At 34.7% G+C, this 17,412-nt stretch overlaps 1 protein-coding gene across 4 annotated transcripts in view; it reads right to left on the minus strand.

Moving 5' to 3' along the window:
- Nucleotides 1-17,412, minus strand: part of CPNE8 (copine 8) — a 70,958-nt gene that overhangs the window by 7,335 nt on the left and 46,211 nt on the right. For 3 of the 4 annotated variants that reach the window (XM_053943445.1, XM_053943444.1, XM_053943446.1), the window contains 7 exons: nt 16,661-16,714; nt 13,484-13,545; nt 9,682-9,728; nt 8,819-9,000; nt 6,773-6,900; nt 3,519-3,621; nt 844-901 (listed from right to left, as the gene is read on the minus strand). In XM_053943445.1, the coding sequence (XP_053799420.1) occupies nt 844-901; nt 3,519-3,621; nt 6,773-6,900; nt 8,819-9,000; nt 9,682-9,728; nt 13,484-13,545; nt 16,661-16,714 (634 nt within the window). Of the gene's footprint in view, nt 1-843; nt 902-3,518; nt 3,622-6,772; nt 6,901-8,818; nt 9,001-9,681; nt 9,729-13,483; nt 13,546-16,660; nt 16,715-17,412 lie in introns of those variants that run through there. The other variant, XM_053943447.1, reaches the window with a different exon arrangement.

Below are 17,412 nucleotides of genomic sequence, written 5' to 3' on the forward strand. Positions count from 1 at the left end.
TGCTTGTAATAAAATAAAATAAACTTAAAATAATTTGTCTTGTTTTTTCCTATTTTTTCCTACATTTAGAGTATTTGTACAAAAATTAACATGTACAGTCATTAGTGAACACTAAACATCTGTGGCAGTAGTACTAAGTATATTTCATGTACAACAGAAGGCATACTGTCTAACCAGATGTACTAGAATTAAAAAGAAATTATTTAGGACTTTGAGGAACAGACACACACAATGTCTACACTTCAGAGTGCAGTGATACATACTTAATAAATTAATACAAATAATGGAAGCAGCTTAGTTATTACAATAGGGAATGGTGTTCCAGAATATCATAGAAAGAATATGTAAACAACCTGGTAATTTCTTTCCTGCTGTAATATTCTGTCAATGCTGCTGAACAGTAGGGCTCACTTCTGTTACCAAGTGAAACCCTGTTTAATCCAGATCACCTCAAATGTATTTATTTCTCTCAAGATTTTATTACTGCAGTAAGATCAGTATTTCCATTCAACTGACACTTCATAAGGCATCTAAATATTTGTGTTGAAGAAATTTAACATTTCTTGAGTATACTTACTTTACTGTAAATGCTGAGCCCCCATATGGTTCTGACTTGAAGAGAGAGCCTGAGGGGGCTACACAGCTCCACATGGTAGCTTGTAATCACACCAAGTTATCAATCAATCAATCAATCAATCAATCAATCCAGCTGGAAATGCCAACAGCACTCGCTCCTGGCTTCATATAATGTTATTTTAAAGACCAATATTTGTTTGAAAAGCTACATATTACTAAATTGTAAGCAGATATAAAAAAAATCAGAAAAACCACTAGAACACTCACCATCAAACTCTGCTGGTCCTACCCCCACTATAATTATGGACATTGGAAGCTTTGAAGCCTTCAAAAGAAGAAGAAAAAGAGGTTTAATGCATTACATTAATGCCAATAATAGGAGATCTGAGAACAAAGTCAACAAAAAATATACAGAAATTATGTTTTAAAGAACAATTTTTCCCCCTAAAATGTTGAGTGGTGTAAACTGTCTGCGTAAATGGTACAAAACATCTTGGATGAAGATAGAAAGGAACATGATTATTTTATTTTTTCATTACCAAGCCTTTGAATCATATAGGATGCTAATTAATGACAACAAACTATGTTAGCATTTAATACTAATATGACAACTAAGAGGACAAATTTCTCCTAGAAACTTTTGTAAACTGACAGTAATTGCAAATATGTATCTAATAACATTAGGTTAGACATTTAAATGTGCTTTGCTGTTTCTTCATCTTACACAGCTGCTTGCAACTATGGGACACTATTTTGAACATTCTTATACCAATTTTTATAAGAAAATAAATAATTTATTTGAGCAATATGTATGTTACATTTATCCCATTAATGACATTTTACTCTAGTCGATCATCCATGCCACAGACAAGCAAGATATAGAATTGGCCTGTGGTAAGATTTTAAATTTTACTTTTCTTTTTCATTCAAAGATGATATCTGGTTTTCTCTGAATAAACTCTGTAAAATCCTTAAAATTACAAAGACAGTATCTTAAATATTGGACTCTTCTGCCCTGATAGTAGCATCAGTTTATAGAAATAATGTGAATCTGCCTCTGATTAAGAAGGTATCAACTAAAACTAAAGAACATTCAGCAAATATCAGGGCGGACAACTTACTGAGATAATTCTGATAATTCTGTTGCTTATTGAGATATTCTAATAAACTGTAAAATGTCTACAGTCATTTTAAACATTAAACAGAGCATACACTAGTCAAAAAAATCATACATGGACACCTTCTGATCTCTTAGTACAGAACCTTCTGTTTTCTAGAATGTTATTGTTTGTAAAGAAAGTATCCTTTAAAGAGATTCCTACTCACACAGACACAGAATTGTGATACAATGAAATACAAAACAGTAAGTGGCAAGGACAGCATAAAGACAGAGTTAAACTTTTGCATATAAGCTTAACTGTTAGCATTTCTGAATGACAGCATAACCTTTAAAAAGTTTGATAAAACAGAATGTGTCTGACATATATGCTGTAATGAGAAAGATGCATAAAAGCACAATTAATGTTAAAATTGAAATATACTCTGAGTTTTATACACATCAAGTTACACTGGACATCATTGCCCTTTTTAGTATTATGGATATTATTAAGACTGAAAAAACTGCTATTGAATAGCATTTAATTAGTTCTGTCATGGTATACTGTGCTCACACTTCAAGAAACATGCAGAAAAATTAAGGCATCTTCAAAAAAAAAAAACCAAGACAGCAAATATTCCCAAACTTCCACTCATTCCAAGCTAACAGCATATCTGCTGTGTTTCCAGACAGTTGCAGACTAACAGCCATTATTTGTTGAAATGAACTATTCCTGAAAACAAGGGTTTTCTGTATGCCTTAGTGGCAAATGAATCAATCTTGCAAGGTATCAGCCAACTGCACTCACTGGTCTCTTATGCACAGACTTCAAATGGAAGGGTGAGTCAGAATCAAGAGCTGCTCTTTTTTTTTCTCCACTGAGTCTTTTCATCACCTAAAAGCAGTTCATCTAAAAGAAATTATGTTTCAAACTTCTAGTCTGGGCTAGAGAATGAATTTCCAAGCTTATTATTACACAGACTCTGTGTTATGTGCTGCAGGCTGGGACTCGAGGGCATCTTGGTCCCCAGGGAAAGGCAGAACACTGGGGCAGCATTTTCATGTGCACCTCACGAACTGAAACAGCATTAAATCTCTACAGGAGGTACTGAAAGTTGGTCTTCAAAACTATGACACCTAATTCTAAACTACTGACTTGGACATGAGGCTAAATTACTTTAATGTAGGCTTTTCAACTCACCACTCTGCTGTTAACTAGATCCACTGTGGTATGTTACAAACTACTCGTAGACATCTTTTCCAGCCATGTCTAGGAGTGTTTCTGTGTGTACTTTTAACTGAAATTTCCCACGGGCAAATCACAATAGAACCTGCTCATAATACAGAATATTACCTACACCCATGGCAGTTTTGAAGAGAAAAATACTGAAAATAATGCAGAAACTAAGAAATAAGGAACTTATAGAGTTTTAGGGGGCTATTTTGAGGGAATCAGATGATTGGTATGCTTGCCATTCAGGATCAGAAAGTTGGGAGCAGTTTTTAGAAAGTGGTGGGGGGATCAAAGCTGACTGCAATTATGAGAAAGATAGAAGAGAGTTTGCAAAACTGCATGGTGGCATGTGCATGAGGAAGGAGGCACGAAATAGATGAGCAAAATCATACAGACATACAGTGTTAGAGAAACTTACCACAGAACACTATCTAATTACGTCAAGTTCAATTTTTGCTTTCTTTTCATCTTTATGCATAATGAACTTTTCCTGTTTGGTAAAAATGGGTACCCATGGAACAAATCTAGTGCCTGAAGTATTAATCCACTTACTTTATTGCCTAAAATATTAATTCCTACAAGCATTATTTTAAATTTTTCAGTAAAACTTACATTCACTATGGATTCTTTTGTCTGAGCCATATCAGATATAACTCCATCTGTAATAATGAGAAGAACAAAATACTGGGAGCCATCTTTTACTGAAGCAGCATATCTAAGGGAGGAAAAACCAAAATTATAATAGTAAAGAAACATTTACAAAAGGAATTAATATGAAAACAAGCTGTATTTGTAAAATTTGACTATCAAGGACTAAAAAACACAGTGAATTTCAAAAGTAAAGACATTCATAACTAACCCAGGCTTTATACTTTTAAATGAGAATATTTAAAAAACATAACTAATACAATATCGATAATCTGTATATGTTGCATCAGTGAAAAATGGGAACTGCACCACTACCAAAAGGAGTAGGGACAGAATGTGCTTTATAGAATTATGAGATGTTAGAAAGCCTAAGTTGTTTAATAGGTATTACCTATAGGGTACATAGCTTTGGCTTCTCCTTGTGCTGTACAGGAACGCAAGATAAAATACACCCAGTGCCATTCCCACCTCAGTCAAAGGACCCAAGAAGCAACTACTCTTTGAAAATGACCAGCTTTTGAAGGTTTGCAAAGTCCTGAAAGAAAGTGAGCCCAAACAGCCTCACTAAATTTGATGGCCTGAACAGAAGAACTTTTTTTGTGGGAAGCTGTTTGCTGCTTCCCAGCCACTACAGTTCCTACTTTTATCAAGGCTCTTGGTGCTGTGAAGAAGTCAAGAAGTAGAAACTTTGCAGTGAGTTGTACAGAGAGCAGTAAAGAAAAAAATTAGTTGCCACAGGAATACTTTTCAATACATGCCCAAATACCTAATATGACTGTCAAATAACTCACTATTTTTTTGGTCACTGAATATGAAAGACCTGGTTCACTGAACAGAGTATGTTCAATGATGGCCATGATGCTTGCATATACTTACAAAATCCTCTGATGATAACACAGTGCATTGGCAAGCAAGTACTTCTGATAAATAATGCTGCAGCCACAACATTTATAAGAGTTTGGAGAAAGGCACAACTGACTAACAGAACGTCAGTATCTTCCACCCTCTCCCCAGGATCCAGATGGGTAAAGAAGCCATACAAGCAGTGAACCTGTTGGATATCACCTATTTGCACAACGGCAGTAGGGACTGATAGTTAAATATTGACATTAGCAAGACTTACCACGGAACACGTTTTCACTGCCAAACAGAAACTTTTTTTTTATCTCCCTTTTCCACACTGCTTATAAACTTTTCAATGATGATTGCATTGACAAGGTATGATGAGAGAGTAAAATAAACACTATTATCCTACCTGAGCACTTAACACTGTCTACATATCTACACTGAAGAAATGGAACAGAAATTTAGTTTTTTTCAAATTTTTCACAGATTAAAATCTCCAAAGCTTTTTACCAAAAAGATCTTACATGAGGAAGGGAGATGGGAGATGACACTAAGTTGAATCTGGTGTAATTTAGATAACTCTCTAACTGGGGAAAGGATAAAGAAGTCATTATTTGCCTAAAGAGTATCCAAAGAATACCAAGATCACAACAGGATCATAATATCTGACATTGGTTACAGAGATTTCATCAGAGGCATTCTTTTAAGTAGAAGGGATGTGGAAAGAAGAAATTTCTTTGAGGATGAAAGTAGGTTCAAAGAGTAACTGCAGGACAGTACCATGTCTATGAGTATCACCAGAATAATCAAGAAATTGAACCTTGAAGGAAAATGGTGTTACTGAGAACTGGACTGATACATAGATTGCTCTAGGGATGATCATGCAGTAGAAATCCTTGTGAAGACATGTAGCTTTCCCACTATAATGTAGTATGATTTGCTACTAGGAGGAGCTCCCAAAGTTTGCAACAAATTGATATTTAGACAAAAGTTCAGTGTAAGGACTACTAATACTGGTGAACAGTCTTCTGTTATTCTGCAAAAGTTGGCAAATATTCCTGAAAAACAACTGGTGAGAAAAAGAATTAATTTTATGCCAAAACTGGATCAAAAATTTCAATTTTTTGCAATGAACAGCAGGCTTGAGATAAATTGCCAAGTTCTGGATCAGGCATCTCAGCTGTTATGACCAGTTCTGAAGAAAAAGAAAGAGCCAGAAAAACTGTTGGGTTAGATTTCCAGATAATGTGGCTAATGCAGACACTGAGTGCCACATACATGGAAAACTGCTACTGAAGAGATCATGTCAAAGGAAAGATTAAAGGAGACAGATACTCTCAAATGACAAACAATGTAAAATACACATACATAATTTTAATGGTATGATCTGAAGAAAAACCAACAAACTCTAACAATAAATAGCTGAAATCAGCTATCTAGCCATGCTCGAGGGCACAGAAAATTCTTCGCCCCACAGAATTTGCAAACTATTTTCCGCTGGTCTGTAGAACTAACAACAGCAAACCAGATAGAACATAAATATCTCTTGCTATTAAAATTAGCTATTTTGCAAGCTCATAAATAAAACATTACCAGTACAATGATTTACACATCCCTACTTGTTTATTTTGTAACCAGTAGCTCTTTGTGTCTATAAATAAAATAAAATCTGTTCAGCAAATCACCTAAGCCTTATCACTTTCCAATATAAATTCATGGCGGTATTATACTGCCAAGGTCTTGAGCTCAAGATTATAAGTCAAGATCCTGTCTGCCAAAATAAGGCAACATTATCCTTCTTAAGAAACTTCTATAAGCACAGGAAGGTTTTTACTTTGAGAAGTTAGATGAGGTGTTGCATAACAGCACCATGGCTCCCCAGTGGTGACAGCTGTATCACTGCCTTAAAAGTACCACTACCAGCTGGGAATTGTTGGCACAGAGAGACCTGGAAGATTTTGTTGACGTTTGGGACATTCAGAGGTTAGAGAAACTACACATACTTAAGAAAACTCACAGCTTATAAAAATTTTTCATAGGTGCATGTATTAGCTGAGAAGCAATAATTCTGTGCTCTAAAGGACAAAAAAGGAACATGTCATGACAAAAATGTTCTTTCCTTATGATTTCTGCTAAGATTTTGACTCAGGCTGGTCAACTGGATCACTTGCATTTCTTTTTAATCAGCAATTAAATTAGGCATAATACCAGCAAATGGTCTTCAAACCTACTCAAAGTCACAAGGTAATTATGGGACTGAATAAACAAAACAACTGTCAACAAATACTTTTCTCTGTAACTGTCAGCCTTTTATATGCAGCAGTTATTCTGACATGAAGAAGTTTCTGCACAGCACCTGTTGTGATGCTTACCTGGCTACATGATTAATTACAGGAGCAAAGTTGGTTGGTCCATAAAGCTGTACAGATTTTAGACTCCTGTAATATGCCTCCATTACACCATCAATTCCATGGCAGTATGGATTTTGAGGGTTTCCATTCTAACAAAAACAAGAGATGATTAATCATTATAAGTAATTATGAAATAAAAATTACATAGGTTAATGAACACTACCCAGCATACATATTTAAAGGGCTAAGACCTAAGCATTCAAGGATCTATTCAGAGATCCTACAAATGCCCAGTGTATGTGCCACATCTGCTTGTGAGTGTTAACTGCTGAGGTAAGGAGGTTGTACGAGTCTGAATCTCTAGGACTGGCTCCTAGACATAAACACCACCTTTAGTGTAACTAAACTCTCCTTCACACATACAACAGTAACAGGCATTTCCCCGTGTGGATTTAAGGTATGAATTACAGGTCAGATGTAAATCTGGAAGCATGTTTAGGAGCACAGTTCAGGCTCTATGATTTATTCTTTTAAAAATGTGAAAAAAATGATAGCCAGATCCTGAGTTCATAAACTTATAAGTGTGTAAGGTAAACAATAAACTATTCATTATTTTGGCCCGATATTTCTGCATTGAAAATATTATTTTTGACCTGGTATAAACAACTGAAGAAAGGAATTTACTATTTGGGAGCCCACAAAATGGCTAGTACTGTAAATTCTTAGGGTAGGCATTTTACTACCTATCTCCGTAATGACTCTTTAATGAGGATACCTATTTACAGATAGCAATACAAACATAAAAGCTGAATTCCAGACCAATGTCAGGCCAGAAAATGATCTATGTAAGGCTTCAAAACATTTCAAATCATCCTACCCTCCTTCGTATGCCAACATCTCATTGGCTTAGTGTGCCAGTACCTCAGTCTGAGGCAACATATACTTGCTTGAGAATCTAGACAATCAAAGGGGATTTTGGATAGAATTTGTCTAAAACATTAAAAGAGAGAGCTGAAAACACTGCTAAGCATTACGTGGGAGACACCTATATATGTGCATATATGGAGGAAGGAAATACACACACACACACACACACACATATATATGTATATGTATGTATGTATGTATGTATGTATGTGGTGCTTTTTCTCTTGTAGAAGTATCACAATGGCTCATAAAGTAACTGAATTAATTTTAGAAATATCCTTAAAACTGAAAGATGTATCAATATATTTGGGCTTTCTATACAAAGTCCAAAGTCTGCAATTTAAATGAGTAATTGCACCTGTTTTAAATGACTATCTATGTGGAAAACATTTCCCTGAGGTAAGATATGTTGCACTCTTTTCTAGCACAGGCTGACAGAAGAAATATACATCCACAGTCACTAATCTGCTGCCATGTCTTTGATGCTATCTGATTAGAACTCCCCTGATACACCTACATTTGCTATAATTCTGACAAATTTATCCTACCCTGAGAAGAACAAAAACCTCAAAATAAGCAAGTAGATAAAACACCAACACCAGTCACAAGCATCACATTTCTGGCAAATCCTGGTAGATTTTAGGTTTGTAATTTCTGACCCATGGACCAATCTCAGATTTGTTCTTATCAACTCATCAGTCCACTTAGATATCCCTATGTCTCTGAACTAGCAGCCTGTAAAGATAGAGAGCCCAGAAAATGAGACAGAATAATAAGAATAATAATGGGATACTATCTTGGCATATGATTCGTTTGCTTCTTTAGAGATATTGGCTTCAGTCTGAAGTCTTTAAAGCATCTGTTTCTCAAACTGCTACAGCTGAGGTTAAAGATCATTATTTTTCTTTATTACAATTTTTGGCCTACAGGGACTTCTTGACTCCAGATTTCTCTCCATAACTTCAAGCGAAATAACTTCACTATGATGAAAAGTTTTGAAACAGCTATTTAGAGTAAGCACAGAAGACTTAGCACATTCTCTGTTCCTTACTTGTCCAGTAACTGCTTAAGACTACAAACTTAACTCCCAACATTCTGTTGTAGTAAAGAAATTTTAGAAGTATATATTTATTTACTTACCAGTGCAAATTCATGTGATACTCTTCCATCTGGAGGAAGTCTAGCTCCAAAACCTAGAGCTGGGAACATTTTATCACTATCATAGTCCTGAATTATTTCACCAACAGCTCTCAGTGCCATGCCATAGGCATTCAGCTGATAGGGATTCATGTAGTGCAGTGATGTTGGCTGTAAAGGGTTACCTGTTGAAGCAAGGATCAGATTTACTTTAAAACTGAATCACTTCAGAATTTTCTCTCTTAAAAATAAGAAGTTGTATCAGGTAAAATGCAGCGTTCTGAATAAATATTAAAAGCGTAGTTTCTTAGTAGTTCTAAATACATTTTAGCAGAAGTAGCTGTACTTCAGCATTGAAAAGGCAGCAAGAAACTTGTACATTTGTGGAATTTATACACTTTTAAGATGAAATTTACAAAAGTATTACGACATTCTGAAAGCAGCTTTGGAAGAGGATCACAACTTATCTCAGTTTCACCCCACTTCAGCCTCACTCTCCCTGGAACTATTTGGCCCTTTTTAATGGGTTCCAAGTTTTCTCCCAGCAGTTATAAAAAACCAAACAACGACAACAACAACAACAACAACAACAACAACAATAATAATAATAATAATAATAATAACTACACAAATATTTGCAAACAGCTAAACAGCTTCTGGTTATTAAATTTTGTATGTAGCTTTTCCAACTTTTATCTGTTCTATTTGTCCTGCTTTCCTAGACAGGAATTGGCCTCTCATCTGTTCCTTGGCAAAATGGAATCCCAAGTCCAGTTGGTGCCAGCTGAATACTGCTACAAACACATATGTACACTTAAAACTGAACACAGCACAAACACACACAGTATGTTTATTTTTATTCTTACCATTGGAGGCTGTGAAATCAATAGCGACTGTGAAATTGATTTGGGTTCTGCAGAAAAAGCAAACACAAAGCTTATTAATAGTGGTACTGCTATGGAGAAAAATAAACAAGAGATGGTAACATCATTTGTGAACAAACAGTAGGACACTGACTTTCTAATAGAGGAAATAAACACTGAAAAGACTCATATAAGGTTCAAGCCAAGGGGTACACAACACTAACTTATTAACACACTGAAAACAGTTACTTGTCTCCATCATTCTTTTTTTCATTGTTTATTAAAAATCCTAAATAATTAGCAAGAACTTCCATAAATATCATTAATTCTTTTTAACAGTAATACTGATTTTCCCTTGGACATATTTTAACCCTGGTCATGCAAGATGTCCTCTCCCAACTAAGGTGGAATACCCAAACAAAGCAATGTGCCTTATGGATTCAGTGCTGCATAGATCACTACTACTCTGCCATAATTTAGTTGGTATAGAAATACATTATGTAGTTGGAAGTGTACAGGTGATTTTACCCTATCTTCCTATATACCACAAGAATGAAGAAAGTATCTTTAAAGGCACAGCAATCCTCACAGTCACAGAGAGAGCAAAATGAAACCTGTCATCTTTTAATAAGAGTTCCATCAGTACCGATATACATAAGGGAACAAATTAAGCCTGAATGTAGTTTTTGACTAGGCTTGATTACAGTTTTTTAACCAGTACATTGAAAGGAATCTGGATTTCCCCCTGTGGCTTCAGAATGACAACCAGCTGGTCTGTCAGCAGGGGGGAGCAGTTGAAGGTTTGAGGACCACTTACTGCACAGAACTGTACAACAGAGCTGTCAGAGTAACTAATTCTACCAAGAGGCTGCATCCTCTCCGTGGCATCTAAACCCCCAGTGTCACTTATAATTTCCCCTTTACAGATGCTTATTGAGCCAAATGCTGTAACAACAGACAAAGATTTTTCCAATAAAGTCTCTTCAAGATCTTCCTCTTACATAGTTTTATTACTCCTTGATAGTCTCCAAGGATACAAAAAACACATGGCAAAGCTTCCAAAATACTTAGCTATGGCAGCTCTTGCTTTGAAACTTTCTCATGCCAGGTCTCCTGTGAACAGCAAATATGACTCCCATTACAGTGGATAGTGTACTGCCTGGATTAAAACAGCTGTCATGAAAGGAGATCTGAATTTCCGTTTTGACCATCAATGATTCAATACAGTTCAGTTAAAAATATGTGACCAAATCCTTTTGAATCTAAAAAATGTATGAGTGGTCATTTCTAAAGACCTGGAAGAAGGTAAGGCTTTTAACATGATGGAGGAAAAGATTTCCTCTTATCTTCCAGTAATCTGGGACAGAAGAGATGATAAGATATTCCAGTTGCAAAAGGATTCAGTTCCTGAATTTCACTGATTTACAAATAACTACCTTTTCCAATAAATCAAACCAGCTAGAAACATTTGCACAGAAATATCTTTTCTGTCCACTAAGTCTTGGAGCTTTGTGGCTTCTGGTCTTTCTTCCAGACAAAAAAAAAAAAAAAAATAGACACTAAATTAGAGTTGATAGTCATTCCTGTAAATTCAATTGCATTCCTTTCCAAGACTGTATCCCTTACATTGTTGCACTTATTCATATATTTGGAGAGGTTTTGATAGGAATATGTTACTAACTGGGGGCTGTGATTTGGAAATATACATTATTTTTAGCACAACATACTTACTTTAAATGTGGGAAGGTCAGTGTGGCAAAATATGTGATTAAGTATCGAGATATAAAGAAAAGTCAGGTATTAAGAAAGTGCTATTTGATGTAATATTCAGATGGAAAAGAGACATCCTCCTCTTTTCTGCCATACTGCTATAAAATCCAGTCTTATGGAGTAAAACAAAATCTGAGTTTGTGGACAAACCTCTATTTCATTTTCCAAAGGTCTTGAAAAGAAAACAACAGTCATATAGATGATAGTGGTAATGGAATATCCCCATTAAACAGATGCAGACTCAAAACACATATCAATACTGTAATTATAATTCCTTAAAGCTGTCAAGATTTCCATGACACCTCCAGTAATTCTAAACACCTCAAATGAATTACAATGAAACTTTTGAACATAAAGTATTTTATAAGCACCCATTTATGGAAGAGTAAATATGCAATTGTGCCAATTGCAGAATCACTGCTTTCTACCTCTTGCCTATCTAAATGGAAGAAAAAGAGGGAACTTAAAAACCAGTTTAGGAGGACATGATGGGAAAACAGACTGATTAATGACAAAATCTTCTTTTTCCCCTTCCTTCAAATATTTGTCAACTGGACTTTAACTGATATGTAGTCATACTAAATGAGACAAACAAAGTAAGGGAGAAGCCTAGAAAATAACTGAGTCTGAGCCTCCTGACATGAGCCTCATGTCATGTTTATGTAACTGCATATGCTGCAGAAAGAAAGGTAAGATTTTACACAAGTATTTTACAGTTTTCATTGGCATGTACATAGAAATAATTGTATGAATCACTAAAAAAGATTCTATATAAAATAATTAAATAAGTATTACTGCTCATACTTTTAAACACAGAGCATTCCACTGAATGATATTACTTTTTTTGTAAAACGAGCAGAAAATAGTTAAATTTTTTTAATGAAATGGAATTTATTAATATCACAAGTCTTCTCTGTCTTGCAGTTAATGAGATATACTTGTATTGTAACCTCTCAGTGAGGAATGTGATAGACCACCCTGGAAAGATTTCATAAACAGCCCCTATATAATTTTCAAATTTAGACATAAGCCTCAACTCCTCAGTTCCTTATACCTGCTCTTTCGGTAGAAATGAATTTTCAATTAATGGGGAATAGGATGGTCATGGCAGATTTGTACAGCACACTTCAAAGGAAACAGCTGCACTAGAGGCAAGACTGTTTCTTCATGCATTTGTGCATACACAGACTTCAGTCAATAGAAATTTCTGGTAAACATGGATGGATGGCCATTTTCAGCTTCTGTCAAAGTCCCCAACAGGAATGCAGGACTGCCACTGTTGGGACCAAAGGCAAAACCCTATATAGTACTGTCAAAACACAGCACAGACTTTTATTTCCACTGAACTCTGGTTGAAGACTTAAAAAAAAAAAAAAAAAACAACCCAAAAAAAATGGAACTTGTTTCTTCACAGGTAATCAATGCTCTTAAAAACATGTGGAATGTATATGCAGAGTCTATGCTCCAAAAATAAGTGCCCAGGAATGCATAACAAATTTCCATTATTTTAGAGAAGTACAGTGTTCTGGCAGGGATTTAAGAGCCAGGAATTTTTCAGATTTGATCCCATTTCCAGGCATGTTCTAGGGCAAGACATTTGACACTTCTGTCTCTACTTCTCCTTAGAAAAAATGACAATAAATGAGAAATCAAATGTTATAAATTTTAATTAGCATTGAAAAAATGCCTTTGAAGGGGAAAAGCTCTAAATAAGTGCCAATATTAAATACATCAGTTCACTATAATTGGAAGAAACAGGCAGCATTTTAATAATTTAATAATATATAGATAATTCCCTTGTATTTAATCAAATTTTCTCTGGCTGATCAGAAGTCACTCTTTCTCAGTGTTTTAGTATCAACTCCAATTCCAACAGTATAAGTAAAGTTCCATAACTTAACTTAGTAACTATCTGCATGCTTTATGTAGGAAAGTACAGCCCCTAAAATGACGAAATAGTACAGCTCCTTACAGATGCTATTGAGAGCCATAAACAAATTGTGAAAACAAGAAAGGTTTGTTGCTAATCACATACCCGCCTTTAATATAGTCAAGGAATGAAACTTCTGTTTCAATTAGGAAGGAAAGCAATGTTACCTGAAAGCAAATAAAAGAGAGTCAGACATGAATTGTGTGTTTCCCAGCTGAACAAGTAGAGACATAAGCACAATGTTTTTCGAGCTCTGTCCTTAGGACGTAATTTCCTACAGTATTAAGGGAAAAAAGAAGATTAAAAAAGATATTAAATAATTTCAGTAGGTAGCTCTTGAAAGGGAAGAGAAGGTTGAGAAGTCTATAATTGCCTTCTTTTTTATAATTAAGGAGAAGGTAAGGGGCAGAAGATTGTATTCCAGAGCAGGTTACCACATCCATGTTTTCTGATTTCTGTGTACTACACCTACAATTGAATATTACAGGGTATATGATAATGCATCTATTCTATGAGCACTTCAACACTGTTTAAATAACTCAATTACCATTATTTATGTAATTACTCATCTCACATTAAAGGTGGTATTGAGTATTAATGCAAGCCTAGAATGCAAAAATCTAGTAAAGTATACACATACAGGAAATATATAAAATTTTTTTGAAGTAGTATGTATATATATACTATATACTATATACTATATACTATACATACATACATGTATGTATGTATGTGTATACACATATATCTGTATATATATAAAAATGCAACAGTAAGAAATTTCAGCAGTTCCAGATTTTACCATTCAGAAATTACAGAGATCCAAAACAGAGTAATCTAAATGTGTTATTGGCATTTTCAGCAATCAAGTCACACAGGTATAAGCTCAAGTGGAAAAGATACAGCATTGTAAGATCTTCATATATTATGCAATATTTATGAAGCAAAGAATTAAAATTTTAATTTTATTTACACAAATTCTCTCATTATATAAGTGCAGCAGGCAGGCAGTGAAAACTGCTTTAGTAACTACTCAGAGCAAATCCATGAATAAAGATACAAGGAATAAAAAGGGAGTGGAAATCTATCACAAACTTTTGTGTCCACTTGCAGCAAAATATAAAAATTGAAAATACTCCTATGTTGTAAACTTAGACTCAGAATGAAATTACATGTAGCAATTCTGTCTTCTGTCCAACTTCCTTCGTCACAGTTCTGTGTGATTGAGCGATCAGCTAAGCTTAAAATCACCAAATTAACTTTCTAGCTGAGAACAGAAGACCGTAACAATGTTCTGCCAGGCTATTAGTAGCATAGCCTTGCAAAAAAGATCAAAATTTCTATGCATTCTCCCACTGGACACAGTAATATTAATGGTTGATCTGCTCTTACAGCTGGTTCTCTTGCTCCTAATTAATTTAAGCAAATATTTTCACTGCATCTGATTTTAAAAGTCAAAAAATGGAAACAAACAACTCCCAAAGTGGCTGAAGTATTTAGTTACATATAGACAACGACTACCAATGCTTCAAGTTTTATGCAGTGAATTTTTTATTTCACTACTAGGCTTTGTTTAAAACTAACCATGTATTGTGAAACACCTCTGCCTAGCATGTAATTTGATTGCCTGAATTTAAAGTGACCCCTTAAGTAATAATAAATTGAGACATGCACTGTATGTACATAGTCTTTAAAGGCAGTAGTGAGATAGCTGTCAATTATTTGTATCCACCGTAAGTTCTCCAGAACTCTACCTTCTATTAATGAAAATTATGGACTTGGTGCCTGGATTGAAAATTTAAAAATTTGCAAGATAAAGAATATCTTGGGTAAAAGATGAGGACAAGAAAAACAAAACTGCAGGCAAACATACAAGAAAGTGACCATGTGGAGAAGCAGAAGGAAGCCTGAAGGACTACTAGAAGTAAGGGCAAATGGGGACAGAGATGACTCGATATCAAAAAAAATTTGCAACAGAAAAAACCAACAGAAGAGAAGGAAAAAGAAAAAAAGGGTAAAGAAGGAAAAAGGAAAGAAAATAACTAAACGATTTATTGGAAATTTTGATGTAATTGGAAGTAAAGAACAAGACACAGTTGATTTTGTCTGTTCAAACATGAGTAAAATACATTTTTTTCAAATGCAGACAGATACTTGTGAAGATGTTAAAGTATTTTAAACCAAAATTAACATGAAAATTGAATGTGAAAATACATTTTTTTGCTCTTCTGTACCCTATGCCAGATTTCATACCTAAAATTTAGCACTGGTTGAAAACAACCACTTTACATAAGTTTCTCACTAATTTAATGCAATAGAACTTGATTTTAACATGATAGATTTTAGTAAAAGGAATATGTTAGCAAAGAATAAATCACCTAATGAATTAGATATTGTATGGTAAATTTTAGCAGGCAAGCTGCTTCTGCCAATTTTTCATAATTTAAAGCAAAGGTAGAAAAAGAAGTGTTTCTTTTCTCACTGATAAACAGACTTAGACAAGAATGTGAGAATGTCAAAACATTCCTTTAAGGCTACTTTTCAGCATGAAAGTAGCCCTACTGAGCCCTACTCAAGAGTGGAACCGTTCATGTGGAAAAACCCACATGGTGGATGTGTTTACAAAAAACTTCTCTTATAACTGATTAGGCTTTCCAATAAAGCAATCCTCAACATTTATCTTCACTTTTTTGTAAATGATGGTGTGAACATCATGGATGCCAGGATATCAAAGCTGAGCAAGTGCTGAAGGGAAATACTTGCATTGCCAGCAAATGGTTCATAAACATGAGAACAGAACACAGAATGCAAGTCAAATAAGAGAAATTCTCATTCCAAACAATACTAACAGATCTTTCAAAATAAATTTGCAAACACTTGTTGTTAATAAAAAACTTTTTTTTTATTTTGCGAAGATAAGCACAGTAGTTTTTAACAATGTTAACTCAGCAGATAAATTTTAAAAGAGAATTTATTTGTAAAAGTGCAGGTATGTTCCAGATAAAAATTAAAAAGTGTTCAGTCCAATATTTTCAATTATTTGACTGAAGTCTTGGTAGCACTTATTTTGAAAACCATTGGTGACTTGACAGCACATTTGGACAAATTTTATATCAAACTCTTCAAATGAGAAAAATCTTTAAATAAATGCTGTGTAAAAGTAAATAGTTTATTGTGGCCCTGACAGAAAGTTCTATTCTAATCCTGTTAAAATACAAGTCAACTACACTCTGTTTGAAGCAAGAAGAAAAGCATCCAGTAACATAAAATACATTTACTTACTGTTCCAGAATTAACATACTTTTTCTTTTTTCCTTTTTTCTTTGGATTTATTACCTAGAAACACAGATACAAACATTAAAGCAGTATGATCCAATATAAAGATAAGTGTAAGGTATTTTCAATGCAGCAATATTCTATTTTCAGAGCATTCTAAGTGTATTCAGCATCCTGTCTACTGATGGATCTCGATGCTGGGATATGTGCATGTTGAAAACCAGTGAATTTACCTTCATGGTACTTGCCAGGGGAGCCAGTGCTGGTACTCATATTTAACAAATAAGGGATGAAGGCAACAGACATGACAATGTTCATTATATCTGAGAGCTCAGTTAAAGACTCTTTGAATTTTCATAAAGTTCTGCATTTTTCTGCATTCCTGATCACAGCGTTTCACTGTATGATGTCACTACTTTGTCACCTCACAATGCATCTCTTCACAAACCAGTTAATCTGTTTCCATCTGCTCCTCACAGCACCTGAGAAACACTGAGTTGTTCTACTCTCAATTTCTGTACTTGGTGCAATGACAGGACCTGGCTGGCAGGAAGATCAAATTTCATGAAAAAGGCAATTCCATGAAAATGTTGAAGATCACCATCTGACTGGCATACAGGAGTTGGGTGGCCTCAATGTACTCCCCATACCCAAGAATTTTCTAGAGCTGGACCACAAAGCATTAAACAGTTTTCTTGAATGTCTGGAACCCATGGCTATAAAATTTCTCACTGCAGCCACCAATATTTTTTTTTTCC

This window comes from Vidua chalybeata, chromosome 5 (genome assembly GCF_026979565.1).
Source record: "Vidua chalybeata isolate OUT-0048 chromosome 5, bVidCha1 merged haplotype, whole genome shotgun sequence".
NCBI lineage: Eukaryota > Metazoa > Chordata > Aves > Passeriformes > Viduidae > Vidua > Vidua chalybeata.